Below are 17129 nucleotides of genomic sequence, written 5' to 3' on the forward strand. Positions count from 1 at the left end.
GCTTTCTGAAAGGCCTTTCTCCAGATCACATTTTTGGGATGCTTTTTGAACGTCAGCATATTTAAGGGGGGCAACAATGGTGCCATTTGCTTTAAAAACCTCCTCTAGTGTCCTGTGAAGCCCAGAACAGCCCTCACAGCAGTCTGTGTTTTAGCGGGTTGACATGCCAGGACAGTCTCAGTCATGACATGAAATGGCTGTGCATTTCCTCGACTTATCACGTGGCCATGATACACCAAGGTACCCTGCCCTATCCGGCTCTATCTGCCCTTGATACTCAGGCCTGCCTGCTGCAGATTGGAGGTGGTACAGATGATCATCCCAGCTATGTCATCTAGGTAGGAGGCACATAAAACCTCTTTCTCAGCTATGGCCCTGTTGACCATCCTCTGAAAGGTGGCAGAAACATTCCTTAAGCCAAAAGACATCACCCTGAACTGGAAGTGGCCCTCTGGTGCAGAGAAAGCAGACCTTTATTTTGCCGCCTCAGTCATAGCACTCTGTGAATATCCTGAAATGAGATGAAAAGTACTGAGGAATTTGGCATCACCCAGCCTGTCTATGAGCTCGTCAGCTCGGGGAGAGGGTGTGCATCAGTCTTTATGATGGAACTGAGTCCTTGATAGTTCACGCAGAACCAGAATTCTGGGGTGGTGCCTGGTGGGGCAGCCTTGGGTACCAGTGCCACAGGGTTGGACCTGGGACTGTTGGAGGGCTTAGTTAGCCCTAGTGCCTGAATCTTGGAGACCTCCTCCTTGATACTGGTCCTCACCTTATCCGACAGTCAGTACATTTTATTTTTGACAGGCAAGCAGTCTCCAGTGTCTATGTGGTAGGGTACACAAATGTGTAACCCCTGGGGAGAGAGAGAACAGAGAGGAAAACTGCCCCACTCTGCTATTCTGTGGTCAGGGTAGGGGATAGTTGAATACCCTCTACTGACCCGTCATGCTCCTAGGTAGACATAAAGTCAGGGAGAAGTTATGTTATAGTGATTTGTATAGCGCACTAACCACCCAAGAGGGTATCTAGGTGCTTGGGCAGGTGTGTAGGTTTGTGGTCCCCTAGGTGCTTATTCAAAGAGGTCCACATCCATAGCAAGCTCTCTCAAAATCAGGTTGTACAGCTCATCATAATCCTTGACTTTGCTGGCCATCACCCAGCCATATAGTGTCTTAATGGCATAATCAAGAAAATCCACCCAAGACTGGTTCTGCATCTTTTGACTATCCCTGAACCTGATGCGGTATATCTTTGGGATGAGTCCAAACTTGGTGACAAGGATGACCTTCGTGGGGGCATATCTTGGCTGGTCTTCTACCTTTAGCGTAAATAGGGTGTCCCTCCACACTGTGGGCATATGTTTCCACAAGGTACCCCCAATACTCCTCTGGAATCTTGTGTACCTTTAGAGCAACCTCATATGAAGCAAAGTAGTTATCTATGACATCCCCTACCACATAATTGGGCATCAGATTATTAGGGATACAGACCTTCTTGTCTCCTTCAGACTCTTTAAGTATGTAGCCACCATTGCTGATGTACTCTGGTGTCTAGCCCTGATGCCCAGCTCTCTTCGACTCCTCTCATGGGCCATTTTTCTCTCCTCATCCTCCATGGCCAATTTCTTCTTTTCCATCTTAAGCTTAGCCATCTGCAGCCTAAACTTCCTTTCAACCTTCCTGTCTGCCAGGACCTCTAGGTTATATAGATTTACACGGGATGAGAGCAAGAGTCGGATAGAAGCTGGGCGAGATGGAATGACTGTCTGCTGTCCCCGATATCGGAGACAGACTGGAAATATATATGTGGCTTAACGAGTACACTTGCTATGAATGGAAATGTACGTATAATGTATTTAAAGTATATACATCAGGTGTACGATACACCGGCGAGGTTACACCGATATGGGTTACGTGACTCTAGCTGCTGTGTGCGATATGGTCAACATGAAGCAGACTTCTTGCATCTTGCATGGGGGTGTAGAAGGGTGGCCTGTTATTGGACTGCTGTAGTGCGGGGTATAGTGGAAATGTCGGGGCTGGAGCTACAGTGCACCCCCTTGTATGTTTACTGTGCTGCGTGCCATATGCGAAGGGGGTGATGGGTCGATTCATACGACTAGCGTTGCTCATGGCTAAACGCTGGGTGGCCATTACTTGGGGAGGGAAACGGTCACCAAAAATTGAACACTGGATCAAGGACCTTGTATATTGTAAAGAAATATGGAGACATATGCAGAGGAATTACCAACAGTATCAAGGCCAACGGATATATGGGAGCCACTGCGGCAATTTCTGCAGAAGAGAGCAACAGCGGATGAACAGAGTGAAGTGGGTTAGCAGGGGCATGTTTAAATGGCAGGCATGTTAAGGACGCAGACTATATATGTAACGACAATGTGATATCCTTATCTCCCAGGGAGACAGTATGTTATTGATCGGTCAAGACATGGATCCCCCTTATTTTTGTAATTGTTATAATTTGTTGATTATTTTTTTTGCTGCTTTTGCAGTGTGGATAATGCTCATGATTATTCTGTATGGTGATATTGTGAAGTATGTTTGTTCTTTTCTTTTGTCTATTTTTCGAAAAGCAATAAAAGAAAAGAAAAATAAATAAAAACCTTCCTGTCTGCCATCTCCTCTGGAGACTAACCTGGGAAAGATACACTGCTCTCAGCTCTGGCAGGCAGGTCCAACTCAGGTGACAAATCATCCTCCTTAGCGGTAGGCTGCGTCTCAGGACAGGTGTTCACGTCCTCTCCATGCCTTTCCACATCATCCTCCCCTTCTGTTGCTTTAACCAGTGACTGATGGACTTCTGCCCAGGGCCTCTGCGCCCTTTGGAGATCCACTTTCCGGGTGTTGCTCTTGGCTGAAAGTGCCCTCTAATTGCAGAACTTCTTGAGCTGGGCCACACTGCAGGTATCCATGTTGTTTAGCTCAAACTCCATCCTTGCAGGTGTGTTTTCAGGAACAACAGTCAAGTGAATGAGAGGAAATTTAGAAAAAGCAAAAAGGCCAATTGAAGAGAATTTTAAAACAACTTGAATTGGAATTAAATTATTTATCTGGGACTTTACAGTATCACAAAATCACTGTATACCACTGCATAAACACAAGTCCAAATCTCACCGCTGAACCAGTGTTTGACAGTGGGTTAATGGTTGGGTGTTGAAAGACCTGCGCTTGACTGAGGTCAAGGTGCTGTTAATATTGATGTCAATCTACACAGCAATACAAGTATATTGAAACACAAGATCAAGTCATTGTTATTGAAATATCCCAAGATGATCTCTCCCTCAACCCAGAGTAAGAAATCCGTAGTCAGGCAGGCCCTGCAACCTAGGCCTGAGGCTACTGATTGATAGATCACAGGTGGGGTGGCACGGAACCAGCCGAACAAGCACACAAACAGGTAAGACCCAGATGAGTCCCACAGATAGGCAGCAACACCACAATGGTCCCAGGAGATTGGCCCCAAGAAAGCACATAGGGCCAGAGGGGTGCACGTTCACAAAACACCATTAAGTTAGATACCACATAAAGTTAGGAACACATAGTCAATCAGGGAACAGCACACACAGTACAGGTAGCCATCACGCGCCCCTCATACCGGACATCTGGACACATTACCCAATGGCTCTTGTTGTGTTCACGCAAGGTTGAGACCCACCTCCATTCACTATCAGGTGGCCTGATTTACACCCCATGACTAGGCATACATTCCTTTCTCTAAAATAAGATCTTAAGGGGCATATTTACAAAAACTGGAGCATCAGAATCGATGCGTAAGATTTCTTACGCCTGAAGCGAATGCGTTAATGATGCCATGGATGCACTGTATTTACAATGTAGTGCTCCATGGGGCAAGGATTCACGGGTGCGTGTTAAATTCTGACGCATCGTTTGGCTCTAAAGTGATGCATTGCTGTAGTAAGACTGACGCAACTCCAGCAATGCATCAGAACACAGAGGCGAGTCCATGTTAAAAGCCCTGCGTCTATTTTTACGCCTAGTTGAAGAAGGCGTAGGGATTTTGATGCAGTTAAGTTGGAAAGTGACGCAGTGAAAAGTTGTAAATTTCACTGCATCAGTTGTACGTGGCTTTTAACGGGGGAATGCCTACCCTGCATACATAATACATGGCGCAGGTATAATGTGACACAGGCCTCTACAAACTGAAGTATTTTGCCCAATGCATCAGTTTGTAAATATGGAGCAGTGTGGCGCACTGTTTGCTCTGCCACTGCGTCTAAATAAATGTTGCTGCAGTGGCACTAGCTCCTTGTAAATATGCCCCTAATTGTTTTATTATGCTCCAAAGACTAAATGGCATTCAGAACGAATGTTCAGGCAGTCCTCAGACCAGTTTCTGTGGATGTTTCCAGGCCGAACCGTTTAATTAAACCAACTGTTCCTGTTTTGCCAAACACCTCGAGTCTTTTGTTTTTTCAAAGTAAATTCCAGCAACAGTGTGTCGTGCTGGACTAGGTTTGCAGAGCCATCGAGGCGATGTCCTGCAGTAGTGATAAACAAATTTAAGAGTTTCGCTGCCAGGACATGTAGACCTTAAAGATACATGTCTGAGTATTTAAATTATTTAAATACACTGCAGCCTGTCCTCTGGGCTGTTTAGGGCCTGCCCTAGGAGTGACTTATGTGTATTAAAAAGGAAGGTTTGGGCCTGGGAACATGTTGATTTTGCAGGTCGTATGGCAGTTTTAAACTGCACACACAGGCTGCAGTAGCAGGCCGGATCTATGATTAAAGGGACAATTAATTGGGTGGCATAATCAGTGCTACAGGCTCACTAGTAGCATTTAATTGACAGGCCCTGGGTACATGTTGTACCAATTTACTAGGGGGTTACACGTAAACTAAATCAGCCAATTGGTAAGCATTTTACCATGTTTATGGAGAGCCCACAAGCACCTAAGCTCTGGTTAGCAGTGGAAAAGTGCACAGAATCCTAAGACCTGTAAGAACTAGATCAGCACAAAAAAATGAAGGAGAAAGGCAAAATGTTTAGAGGAAGACCACCCTCAGGCTGGCAGGTCTACAAGGATAATGAAGGAATAGCTACAATCTGCTAAATTGTCTGTTCCTATGGCAGAATAAATCATAATTTTACGGAACTCTTTGCCAGTTGCTTGTTTAACTAAGTGGGTGACCAGTGGCTTAAGTGAAAGTCACATTGTGCCTGCAGCTGTGTTTGGCAAAGTAGGCTCATGGTGAGTTAGGATAGCTAGAATATGGCTACAGACTGTATTGCATTTCGGTTATTCTTGCTCTACACTCTTTTTTAAGCAGCTATTAATAGAGAAATCTAGCATGATGCCAAAGCTTTCCTCTTCTCTCTGGTTTGCCTTAGTACCTTCACAGGCCTGGATGTTCCATTTGTTGGGATTGGCTTAAATACATAGCAGCATGTAAACAATGAATCCGAAGGAAAAACGTAAACATGAAGATTCGTATTTAGGAATAAATAATTAATGCCCAATATTTCTTACAATATTGTATTTATTCCTATAATCAAGGACTGTTTTCTTTTTTCCACCACTACAATACTTGGTGGGGTCGCTAATTTTTCAAACGAGCATAACAAGAACCTAAGACCTGCCATGAAATCATACCTTTAACAATCTAGGCTAAGGTTCAAAATGGGAACTAAGATTACATTTTAGGGCTCAATATAGGTCTCACCATGGATATATAGAGTCAAACAAAACTATGATAGGGTATGATTTAACGGCTTCCTGAATCTCATCTTATTGGCATTGTGTTTCTAGGGTGAGTAGCAGTCACGTCAAAGTACAATCATGTGATGGATGAAATGTCACTGGTGGTTTCCTGTCTGGATTAAGGCCCTCTCACAGAAATCGCAGAGTTTTCTATTACCACCAAACTCTAAATAATCTGACCTTTAGTCGTCTAGGTGCTTCCTCTTTAACACTGAAATTTGCAATTATTTCTTCAGCTACAAATTCACTGATAGCATTCCAGAAAGTGGGACTCAACAACAATTCAATTTAGCATTGCCCATGACATTTTGAGATATCCCAAAAATAGCAAGGATTGGACTTGTTGTCATCGTGAAATGGCCACAGTACCTAGAGCCCCTAAATGTGCTGGAGAGGCAGAGTATGGCATGTATGTAGAGGCCTGTAAATAGCCTGATTGCAGTGATACAGATGCACTAGCCAAGGGTCATGTGAAGGATCTAGGTTTAGAAATGCTGCATCATTCCTTTCAACCACAATCCTTTGACTCACATTTGGCAACACTCCGACTGCCATTTTCATCCATCCATTTCTATTCCAGGATGCCCCCCAGGCCCTACCAACTCCAAAAATCTATGAATTTTTAAACTGCGACACAACACGCAATAGGCTATCCAGTCTCTGCGCAAAGCCACGCATCATTAGGAGACATTATTTGTGTGTATTTTAAGTGTTTATGCCTGCTTATCTGTGATTTTCATTTTTTCCCGTCATGCTTCTATGCTTCCCACGTGTACCTATGCCATCAAATTAGGTGTCATTGATCTGGGAAACGGTAACTAACACCTGTTACTGGCAAAGTTGTTCCTTTGTTTTGAAATAACCTTGTTTAACTTTTCCTAAATTTTTTAATACTCTGGCTCTACAGCTAACTGATATGAACAACACCTGAAATGGTCCCAGAAATGCTGCTCTTTATGAGACAGATGTTCACACCTTCACAACGCGTTTTTACTAACTTCCTTCCAGGGTTTCTTGTTTGCTTTAAACCTGCTGGAGTATCTTTTAAATCTGTGAAAATGTCACGTCACTCACAATTAATAAAATATAGATACAGAATTATAAATCGTCCTTTGTTGGTGTCTTTGTTGGATGCACCTGGTTTAAAATAGGTTCTAAAACATAGGGTAGCTCCCTTGGTATCATGATTTTCGTTCTTCCTTAGGAAAGTCAAAGGATGATTTCTCAGTGGAACTCTGCTCTTCCCCAGGCCCCCAGATCAGGTTATTCACGGTTATTGCTGCTCGTAACATCCAAAGGTAGAGTTATTTATTTCTGGTCTTAGTAAATTATCCATTGTTAGTTTTGCTAACTCTAGCCTTACTATTTCTTCCCAGAAATGGATAATATCGGTCTCAATGCTACTTGTTCAACTGCATTGGCTGGGGAAGCCAGGATCCTGCAGGGCAGCACAGAACAACCACCCACACAGACACACATTATTGGCAGACTCTTGGGGCTGCACGAGCCAAAACAACAGCTATAAATTGCGGTTACATATTTTGTAAAAGGAAGAGAGAAGTCGTCTTCTTAAGTAATGCATTCCACATGGGCAATACCACACATCCCTGGTGAACAATCCCTCATTGAAAAACTCAGGGAACTTGGGAAGAGAGGAAATGTTCTTTGATGCTCTGAAATTTTATTTAGGAGGACAAATCTTTGAAATAATAGCCATGAAACATTGCCAACGAAATAATTGCGAGGTTTAGTTAATGTGGTAGAAAACAGCAGATTGGTGAAGATTTAAATCTGAACTGAAATTACTTTTGAGTTGTTTTTCTGGGGAGATACTCCTTTCCAACATTTAATGGACTGATTTTGATGCCTGCACTGGTGGTATCCTCCACAGAAGAGCTGCACGGGGTGCAATCAAAAAGTACCCAACACGCGGCTCATCATCCTATGGACTCCGGTCATCTGGAAACCATTCCTATTAGCTATAAAAAAACACATTTTATAGTTAAATGTGGCATCAAAAGTTTGATCCCAACTTAGCAGCTACATTTAAAAAGAAACATTTAAGAGAGCATTCCTGGGAGTGAGGAAGCATCTTCTAATGTCAAGGTTCTGAAATACTGTAAACACAAAACAATCATAGAGTCAGCACTTCACAGCACAAGCTGCTCCAAAATACTTGAGGCGCATTAGATCCTTATTTTAAAAAGCGTAGGGGCATATTTACAAGCCCCTATCGCCACCACAACGTCACCTTTCAGGACGTTGTGGTAGCGATAGGGGTTTAGCCTTCTTTATAAGGCAGCGTTAAGCCACTTAACGTGGCTTAACACTGCCTTGTGAATAAGGCACCCTTTCAGACTATACTTAGCTTGAAATGGGAGGACAATGGGTGTGCACCCATTGATTTTGATGCTGCCCCATATTTACAAGGGTGGCGTAAATATGGTGCAGTGCCAAAATTAAGACCAGGGAAAATCTGGTCTTACCCTGGCGCAATGAGGAGAAATGTGTCATTTCTCCTCATTTTTGCTATTTTCGTGTGTGCTGGGTTGTGCAGCACACATAGAAACAGCAAAACACCATTGATTGATTGTTCTGCAACTTCTATGTGCGGCGCATGAAACAGCACACATAGAAGATTCAAAATGCCGATTCAGATTGTTTATGTGCAGGAATGGATACCTTCCTGCACAAAAACAATCATCCCCTACAACGCAGGCACCCATGCACAATGGTGAAAGGGCGTCTGCATTGGCACTAGGCAGCTAAAATTAGCGCCAGCGCAGGGAGAAGCACAGGGCTGCACCATATCCTTGTAAATACTGTGCAGCCCTGCGTTTTGGAAGTGGCGGAGTGCAGCGTTAAGCAAAGGTGGTTAACGCCGCGCTCCGCCACTCCCTCGTAAATATGCCCCGTAAACTGTTCTCTTCTGACAAAAATTTCAACATTCAACTATTTAATTTCACATGACTGCCATGATGCAGCTCAATGGACTAATTGTCCATGGGTGTCCAGATACCTGGGCCTAGGTTTTCTATGATTTTGCATCAGGGTTGTTTGACTATTCTGGCGCAGCCCCAATGCAAAATAATTTTTGCCACTTTGCATGGCTGTCCATGGTTTAGTACAAAGTGCATAGCGCTGCCTGGCATTACTTTACATTGAGTTTGAGTAACATGGGTGAAGTATGGGTTTTCCCATACATCCACCCATATACTTTGACGCAGACTCAAATTTTCTATGATATGTAAACCTGGATTTGCACCAAAATGGGGTGTCTACCCGACAGAGGCATAATGAGGAAATACCTTTATTTCTCCTCATTACTTCCTCTTTCAAGCAGCACAGATGGAAGACTAAAACAGGGACCTGCAACCATTTATGTAGTAAGCAGTTACAATTCGGTTATATACTGCTAATTGCTTCATATACACGTAGGGAACAATTAGTAATAATCATGTCTATGCCCAGGATAGTGGATAACAATTGCCAAGAAGTATATTAAACTTCATAACTTTAGTGATACAATCCTCAATAGCTTTCTAGATAAATATCACCTGTCACTTCACTGGAACATCATCAACGTTCCATAGTTTTATCAATACAGTGCATGTCCTTGCCAGGATATTCTAGCACTGTTTATAGTCACAAAGTTCATACCCACTGCTGATTAGTGCTTACCATTATTCTAAATGTGGTAAGCTCTATTTACATCCACCTTATGTCAAGCTGAAGCATACAAATGGAACAAGAGCAGCAAAGAATGATGAAAGACAATATATACAAATTAGAAAAGCCTTGCTCAGTATTTAAATCACAATAAGTAATTAGCTTGCATTGTCACTGTTTGGATTTCTGTGTTGCCTTGTCATGTATTACTTGAATCTGAACTTGCCTTGAAGTAAGTTCATAATTTGAGCAATTTTGGACTTAATATTCTCTATGTGTTGTGAAGTGGTGACTGGTAATCTTTGAAAGTGCTGGGCTGTATTACTTGCCACGAATTCCAGCAAGCACACAAATTGAGTGAGGTCAACTTCTTCTAGGTGGGTTCAGGCGACAGGGGTATTATCCTCCTGAGAACGTTTTGAGGAAAGGGCCAAGTAGTGCATTTTAAAGCACCATTTTCATATAAATTCACTCAAAAGTAATAGAATCTATAAATGCAAACATTAAATATTTAAGTACTTTTATAGTGTGCTATGTCAATGAACTCTGACATCCCTTAAGAGTTGACCCACATTTTTCTCAAAATGTGAAACGCGTGCCCCCGTATATCCATAATCACCTCCATTGTGCTAGGGGCAGGATTGTGTCACGGGTGCCTTCTATGCCAACTAATACCTAAAGCATGACGTAAGAGCATTTTGCAATGGGTACCCATATTCCTAGAAACTCCAGTATGCTAGCACAAGCTTTTTGCAATGGGTGCTGCTATAAACCAAGAATTTTCTGCAGTACACTGGACTCATAAGCTTAACACACTCACCCACACACACTATCATTTACTCATGCATGCTTACATTTACTCACTCACACTCATCCTCACTCTAAAGCCTATGAAAACATGTCCAGACAGAAGGGGAGGGATATTGAAAATGGCTACAGAATTAGTGAAATGTCCCATGATGGCTTCAGATTTCTTGCTAGATCGAGTGTTGTTACTGACCATTAATTTCCCTGTCAAACCCACCTTGCAGCTTCAACACAGATTGTGAGGATTTGGGAGTTGTTACACTCAAGTTGGCTTGCAACTGCCTTGAGTATGGAACAAGTCACAGGAAGATAGCCAATGTACTATAAGAAACCAATATGGTTAGTGCTTTGGGAGCTATCTTCTAAAATATTATCATAATTGAATGGTCTTACCATATGCATAGCTAGAGTATCCCCACCTAAGAGAAGAGAAAAGGGAAATAACATGAAATATGAACACTAGATGGTACCTGTATAAGATAAAATCACCGAACGAATATGAAGAAATACCATGTCACAGAGTATGGAGTCTGAGATTAAGATGCATAATGAAAGTATCAGAATGAGAAGAAAGAAGAGCAGGTGGAATCATCTGAGCCTTCTGAAAATTAAATCGCAGGGGAACATGTGTAGCTTGTGCACCTACAACGGTGGGTTGCTAACCTCACAATAATATGTACATTTATACCTAATGATATATGAGGCAATTTAAGTGTGCACAATTCTCTGTTCTACGCACGGTGTGCATTGATCAGAGACCCGGACATAGGACTCTTCAAATAGGCCTTCAGTTTGATGTTTGCCTTATGAGCAGTCTAGCCTCTCACTAATTTTGAGTCCATAAAGTGCTACATCAAATCAACGAACTCCTTAGACTGGCACTCAATGACAGTTTTTGCAGATGCACTTACCATAACTTCAGCAAATTGCTGTTGTTAGGGGTCTTATTCAGGGAGGGGATATAGTTTGCCTTCTCTCCCACAGATCAAATGCATTGAAGGTTACTCAGTGCCATCAACGTGTGCATACACATGCAGCATTAATCCTGGACCTTGTGTTAATTTTTGATGTGTTTAAGGTTCTGTTTGTCATCTAACAATACATTTGAAGCACTGTAGGACAAATAACAATAACACAAGCTGGGCTGCTGGAGTCCAGCTAGGTATGATGATAATATGGCTCACATGCTTGTGATAGCGGCTCAGGGAAGATTTCGGTCAATGCTATCTTGAAAAGTTCAGTTATCAGAGGGTTTCCACATTTTAGGTAGTTAGGTTCAGCTCTGAGTTTGGAGCAATTACACCCAATAGCAATCAGAATTGAGGATGTTGAACCTAAGATTTTCTAGAGAGGATATAATGTTGGCCCAATTTTTGCAAGTTAGCTGTTGCTTTGTTCTAGAAGAGTGCATAGAAATGTGAACGTAATTGCAGCATCCACTGGAAGTCAGGGTAGATCAATCGGGATCGTTTTAGAATGGTTATGACTCACTGAAGTGAAGCACATCTTTGTTGCTTGATTCTAGAGTTTTAAGTCTGCTAATCAGGTTCTGTGTCTGGTCTGTGTAATTCACATTTGCAAAGGTCTATCTTTCTGAAGATGAGACATCTTCCAAGTCCACTTTGATAGGAGCTTTCGGGAGAGGGAGGCAGGGAAACCATATAGTTATCCCTCTATGAAGGATTCTGATTAACCTAGACATACATATTAAGTGAGATCACAATGGAATGATTGGATCAATTTACAGGAAGTACTAATAAAACCATACCAGTCTCTCAAGCTTGACTGTAAATATTGAAATAAACTGCATCATAAGATGCTGGGAAATCAAGGAGAATCAAGGCTACATGGTGGCCTTCATTAAGAGTGATGAGGATCTTCTCTCGCCTGCAGGTCAGAATCCAGACTGGAGCTCTTGCACCAACTGGCTTGTTAAATGCAATCGTGCATTTGGTTTGTTACTATTCTTTCCAGAGGTTTGCTAAGGAATAGTACGTTGGAAATAGGGAGAAAGGTGGGCTACATGTGTGCATCTGTAGTAGTAGGGAGATAATCTCATGTTTAAAATGTTTGGGACAGTGCCTTCCAAGAAAAAGAAGTTAATCAGTGTAGTCATGATAGAAATTAAGGTGGAATAGACTTTCTTCATTCACAATATTGGATAAGGATCCAGCCACATATTATTAAACACCAGTAGGAAGTTGTAATTTTCCAGCATAAGCACAGCTTCATTAAATTTACTTGTATCCCTGTGGATTTTGAGCACCACGAAGGACTAAAGAGAGGCTTGTTCTGAAGGAAAAATGATTATGAACGGTCTGAGCCCACACCCTCCTCCTTCAGTGGAGGACTAGCTCTGCAACTCTAGGGCATGGAACCAGCCATCCCCACATGGACAACCCTTCTCTCTCTCAGCAGTGCAAGTCTGAATATGTTCAAATGTTTGACGGAATATATCCTGTTTGTAGTCTGCATTGCTTACAGCACACTCTTCTTCATCTATGGTTGTCAAATGTACCAGTAATCTGTAGCTATAGCTATAGGCAATTCAGACAATATAAAAAGATGCCTACGTTTTACAGTTGAAACATCTGTAGAGCAGTGAATAATGAAGTGGGAAATAATGAACTAGTTCAGTAAAACCAAAATGTATTTTTGTAAATAGATCTCTTTACAATAATACAACTTCACGCAAATTCATACGTTTCACATTTGTAGCTAAATGCTGATGTCCCTAAAGTCCCTGAAGGACCGATGTCCTCTCAAAACTCCACTGGCTCCTGTACAGAAGATCTGCCAAATCAAGCTGCTGACCCATGCACATAAGGCTCCTGCCTTCATTAACGAATGAATGATCTTCCACCAACCATCGAGAAGACTATGCTCCGGCTCCCTTTCACTTGCCCATACTCCCTGCATCTACTGAAGCAGAAGTGGAGGACGCTTCTTCTTCCACATCACAAGAATGACCTGGAACAGTCCCCTCATGCACCTCCGGATCATTACCTCACTTCTTGGAATTCAGAATGACCCTCAAGACCTGGCTGTTCGAATAGGCCTCCAGGGCTTGCAAGTGCCTGGATACCCTATCAGTTGATTAGCCTTTATAAATCCTGATTGATTGATTGATTGATTGAACATTCCATCAAATTGCAGGGGCATATTAGCCAGAGCACGGGCAGACAGTACTAACAAAACATATTGCCTAAAGTGGACAAGGTTTTGCATATGGTGCCAGAAAGCTGATTTACATCCCAGCTCCTCCTCACCTTAACTTCCACACCATGCTCAATCGGGTCTGACTCACGCCTCCATTGAAATCCAACTGGCAACCATTTCTCGCTTTAGGGGCTCATCCAAAACACCATCACTATTGTCTACTATGGTCATTAAGTTTTCAAATCTGCCCCAGACATTGCCACAGCAATTCCCAATGGATATAAAATCACTCACCAGGGCCGCACTAACAAGCTGGGAGGAGAAACAGCTAATATCCACAAAGAGACCACAAAGTGTACCACCCACAACACCACCACGCTCATGGAACATCTCGACTTCAAGCTCCACACGGACAACAAGACAACCATCAGAGACACCCTCGCAAAACTTCCCCCGGGCCTGCACTCCAGCTTCTGCAATACCATTACAGACTTCATTACACCCTAGTGTTAGACTCCAAGTACTACATCTTCCTCTGCAACCAACATTTCCACATCGATGACCCCAATTACAAAAATACAGCACACTCCTCAACATTATGAGCAGTCTAGTATTGACCTAGATTGTTCACAACCTTACACATACTGCAGGACACACGCTGGACCCAATTTTCACCTCCAGCAACCGCGTCAAATACAGTCTTGTCACAGAACTCACAAGGACTGATCACTCTATCGTCCACTTCAGCATCTCCAGCCCCTGAACCAGCACCTCCAAGATGACCAACATCCCTCACTAGAATTGGAACAAAATCTCAGAAACTAACTGGGCAAATGCCCTCAACACCTCAAACCCCCCTACCACCACCAACCTCGAACTGGGAGTGAAAAATTTCAAAGCCTGGATCACAAATTGCGCAGACAGCAATGTCCCCATCAAGAGCAACATCCTGTGAAAATCCTCCAAAAAGGCCAGCTGGTACACCCAGGAACTCAGAATAGCGAAATGAGACAGCAAACAGTTGGCGAGGAGATGGCGCACCAGCAAGAACACCTCCAACAGGGCAACTTTTCAAGACCTCCCTCAATCTCTATCACCGCCTGCTGAAGGCAACAAAGAAGACAGCCCTTGCCACATGCATCAAAACCAGCACCAACAACACCAAGGAACATTTAAACATTGTTAAGGAATTCTCCAACCCAGCTGCCAGCGAAAACACCATCAAACCCTCACAGGAGTTGTACAGCAACCTCGCCCTCTTCTTCCACATCAAGATCAAAATCATATACAGAAATTTTGAACCACACCTAGGGACTTCTTCTACAGGTATGCCCCCACCGTAACTGATACAAACCCCACACTGACCACTTGGAACATGCTCTCCATCCTGGACCCCACCTCCACCATGAAATCCATCCACTCAGGAGCTCCCATAGACCAATGCACGCACCACATTTTCATCTACGGGAACAAAAGGATTAGCCAGGGATTCACCACCCTACTCAACACCTCTATCACCACTGCAACATTTGCTGATGTCTGGAAACACGCCAAAGTCAGACCACTATTAAAAAAATCCTCCGCTGACCCAGCAAACTCAAAAACTACTGGTCAATCTCCCTGCTCCCATTCTCAGCGAATGTACTGGAAAAGATCACAACAATCAACTCATGACACACCTGAAACAGATACAGTTATGTTGCCGGGGTGTGCACCGCTGAGGTTTAATGTTGGTTGATTATTGTTTCCGTGCTCCTAGGTATCACCCTCTACTCTAGAGTGATTGAAATGATAATCCTGGTCTGCAGAACATACGTGTTAGCTCTGTCCCCTAGGGCATCAGGATATTCTGATTGACCAGCTATAGTTCCATACAAATTATTTTACAAAGATATCTCGAGTCATTTAGTTGAATGTCGAATTTTTATTCAAATAACTCCATCTTTCCTTTAGATGTTGCATTCACATCTTTTTGTGTATCCATTGTTGCATTTCAAAAAAACATTGCTTTTACGATCCAAAGCTACAAATGTTTCCTTATTCCCAATGCATTTCGGCGAATCTCGCCTTTGTCAAGGGATTAATCTATCAAGAAAACAATAATACATTTTATTATTCATATATTCTCCTGCCACCGTAAAAAACTTATAATGCATGTCGGTGTTACTGATACTTTTCTAATGTTTAACTCATAGATCACAATCTACCAAGAATACGTGCTTTTAACCTGCGTCTTCCTTTAGTTCGCATATGTCATGTTGTCATACTCCCCTTTGGTTAGTGTCTATTATTCAAAAACAGACCATGTTTACCAAACGCCGTTTCGGAGACTCCCTCGCGGTGCGTTTTACCAGTACTTTACAACATTGGTCTAGCTATCTCATTAACGTAACTGGCTTAATACCTGCGCCGACCGCTTTCTTTATACTGTGATAAACCCTCCGTGGTGGGAAACGCTTACCGTGTCGGCGTTCTTGGATCGTTACTGCCCTCTAAGCATGCTGGGAGCTGAGTTCGTTACGCAAGCACATTATTCATGTGTTTAAAAAGGGTCAAGACTTTCTATGCGATCATCCTGCTCTTAAAGGCACAGTGTGCTATAAATGCGAAATTTCACTATGTTCCAGCTATGCCACGCTTTACACATATCAGATATTATATTCACAAATACAGTTCTATTCATAAATAACAAGCAAGTTCAATCCTATCATTTAACCCTTTGGGTTTCATGGTTTGTAGAAAATAAATCCAATGATTTTCTCTTTTAATCAAAGTTTTCCTGTTGTCTCTTCCTGATACTCTGTCCACTAGTTCCAAGATACAGGCTTTCAAATCATCTATTTGATGTTGTGCCTCCACGAAGTGCATTGCAACCGTTGATTTTGTCATTTGGGTTCTAATGTTGCTTTTATGCTCGTTGAGCCTTATTTTTAGTTTCCTTTCTGTTTGTCCCACATATTGCTTGTTGCAAGGGCAACTTAGAAGATAAATGATGTTTGTGGAGTCACATGTTCCATTTACTTTGAGTTTTATCATCTTGCCGCTTTGTGCATGGCGAATGTGTTCGCCTTTCATGATATTTCCACAGTTATGGCTGTTTAAACAGGGAATTGTTCCCTTGTATTTAGTGGGTGGTCCTTTTTTGATTTGAGGCTTAAGTAGTTCGCCAATATTTTTAGACCTTGTATATGCGAAAAGTGGTTCTTGGCTGAATTGCCCTTTGAAATCTGGTTCTGTGGCTAGTAGTACCCAATGTTTTTTGATAATTTTCTTAAAATGATAACTCATAGTAGAAAACTTGCTCACGCAAGTAATGCGTTGATCTTCCCGTGTGTATCGGGTGTAAATAGTTCTTCTCTGTTTTTTTCTGCAATCCTTTCTTTTGCTTGACTTAACACTGAATCTGGATATCCTCTGTTTTTAAATCTTTCCATCATCGACTCTGATTGAATTTCCAATTGTTCTGTTTCCGAGACTATCCTTTTAACCCTCATTAATTGAGAAAATGGTAGATGTTTTTTGAGTGACGGAGGGTGAAAGCTATCGAATTGTAGAGTATTGTTTCTGTCTGTTTCTTTTCGATATATGTTGGTTTTGAAACCCGTTGGGGTGTTTTGCACTTCTACATCCAAGAAGTGAATCTTCTCTGTGCTGATTTCCCATGAAAACTGAATTCTTTCATCAATATCATTCAATGCTTCAATCTGTTCTGCCAATGTTTCTGTCGTACCTTCCCATGCGATGAAGA

At 42.4% G+C, this 17129-nt stretch overlaps 1 protein-coding gene across 2 annotated transcripts in view; it reads right to left on the reverse strand.

The window, feature by feature from the left end:
• Positions 1 to 7407: 7407 nt before the first annotated feature.
• Positions 7408 to 17129, reverse strand: part of LOC144769720 (poly(3-hydroxybutyrate) depolymerase-like) — a 267294-nt gene continuing 257572 nt past the window's right edge. The window contains exons 10-11 of one of the 2 annotated variants that reach the window (XM_078653903.1): positions 10616 to 10641; positions 7408 to 7725 (exon numbers count right to left, since the gene is read on the reverse strand). In XM_078653903.1, the coding sequence (XP_078510029.1) occupies positions 7658 to 7725; positions 10616 to 10641 (94 nt within the window). In that variant the 3' untranslated portion in view covers positions 7408 to 7657. The remainder of the gene's footprint in view (positions 7726 to 10615; positions 10642 to 17129) is intronic. The other variant, XM_078653908.1, reaches the window with a different exon arrangement.

This window comes from Lissotriton helveticus, chromosome 1_1 (genome assembly GCF_964261635.1).
Source record: "Lissotriton helveticus chromosome 1_1, aLisHel1.1, whole genome shotgun sequence".
NCBI classification, from domain to species: domain Eukaryota; kingdom Metazoa; phylum Chordata; class Amphibia; order Caudata; family Salamandridae; genus Lissotriton; species Lissotriton helveticus.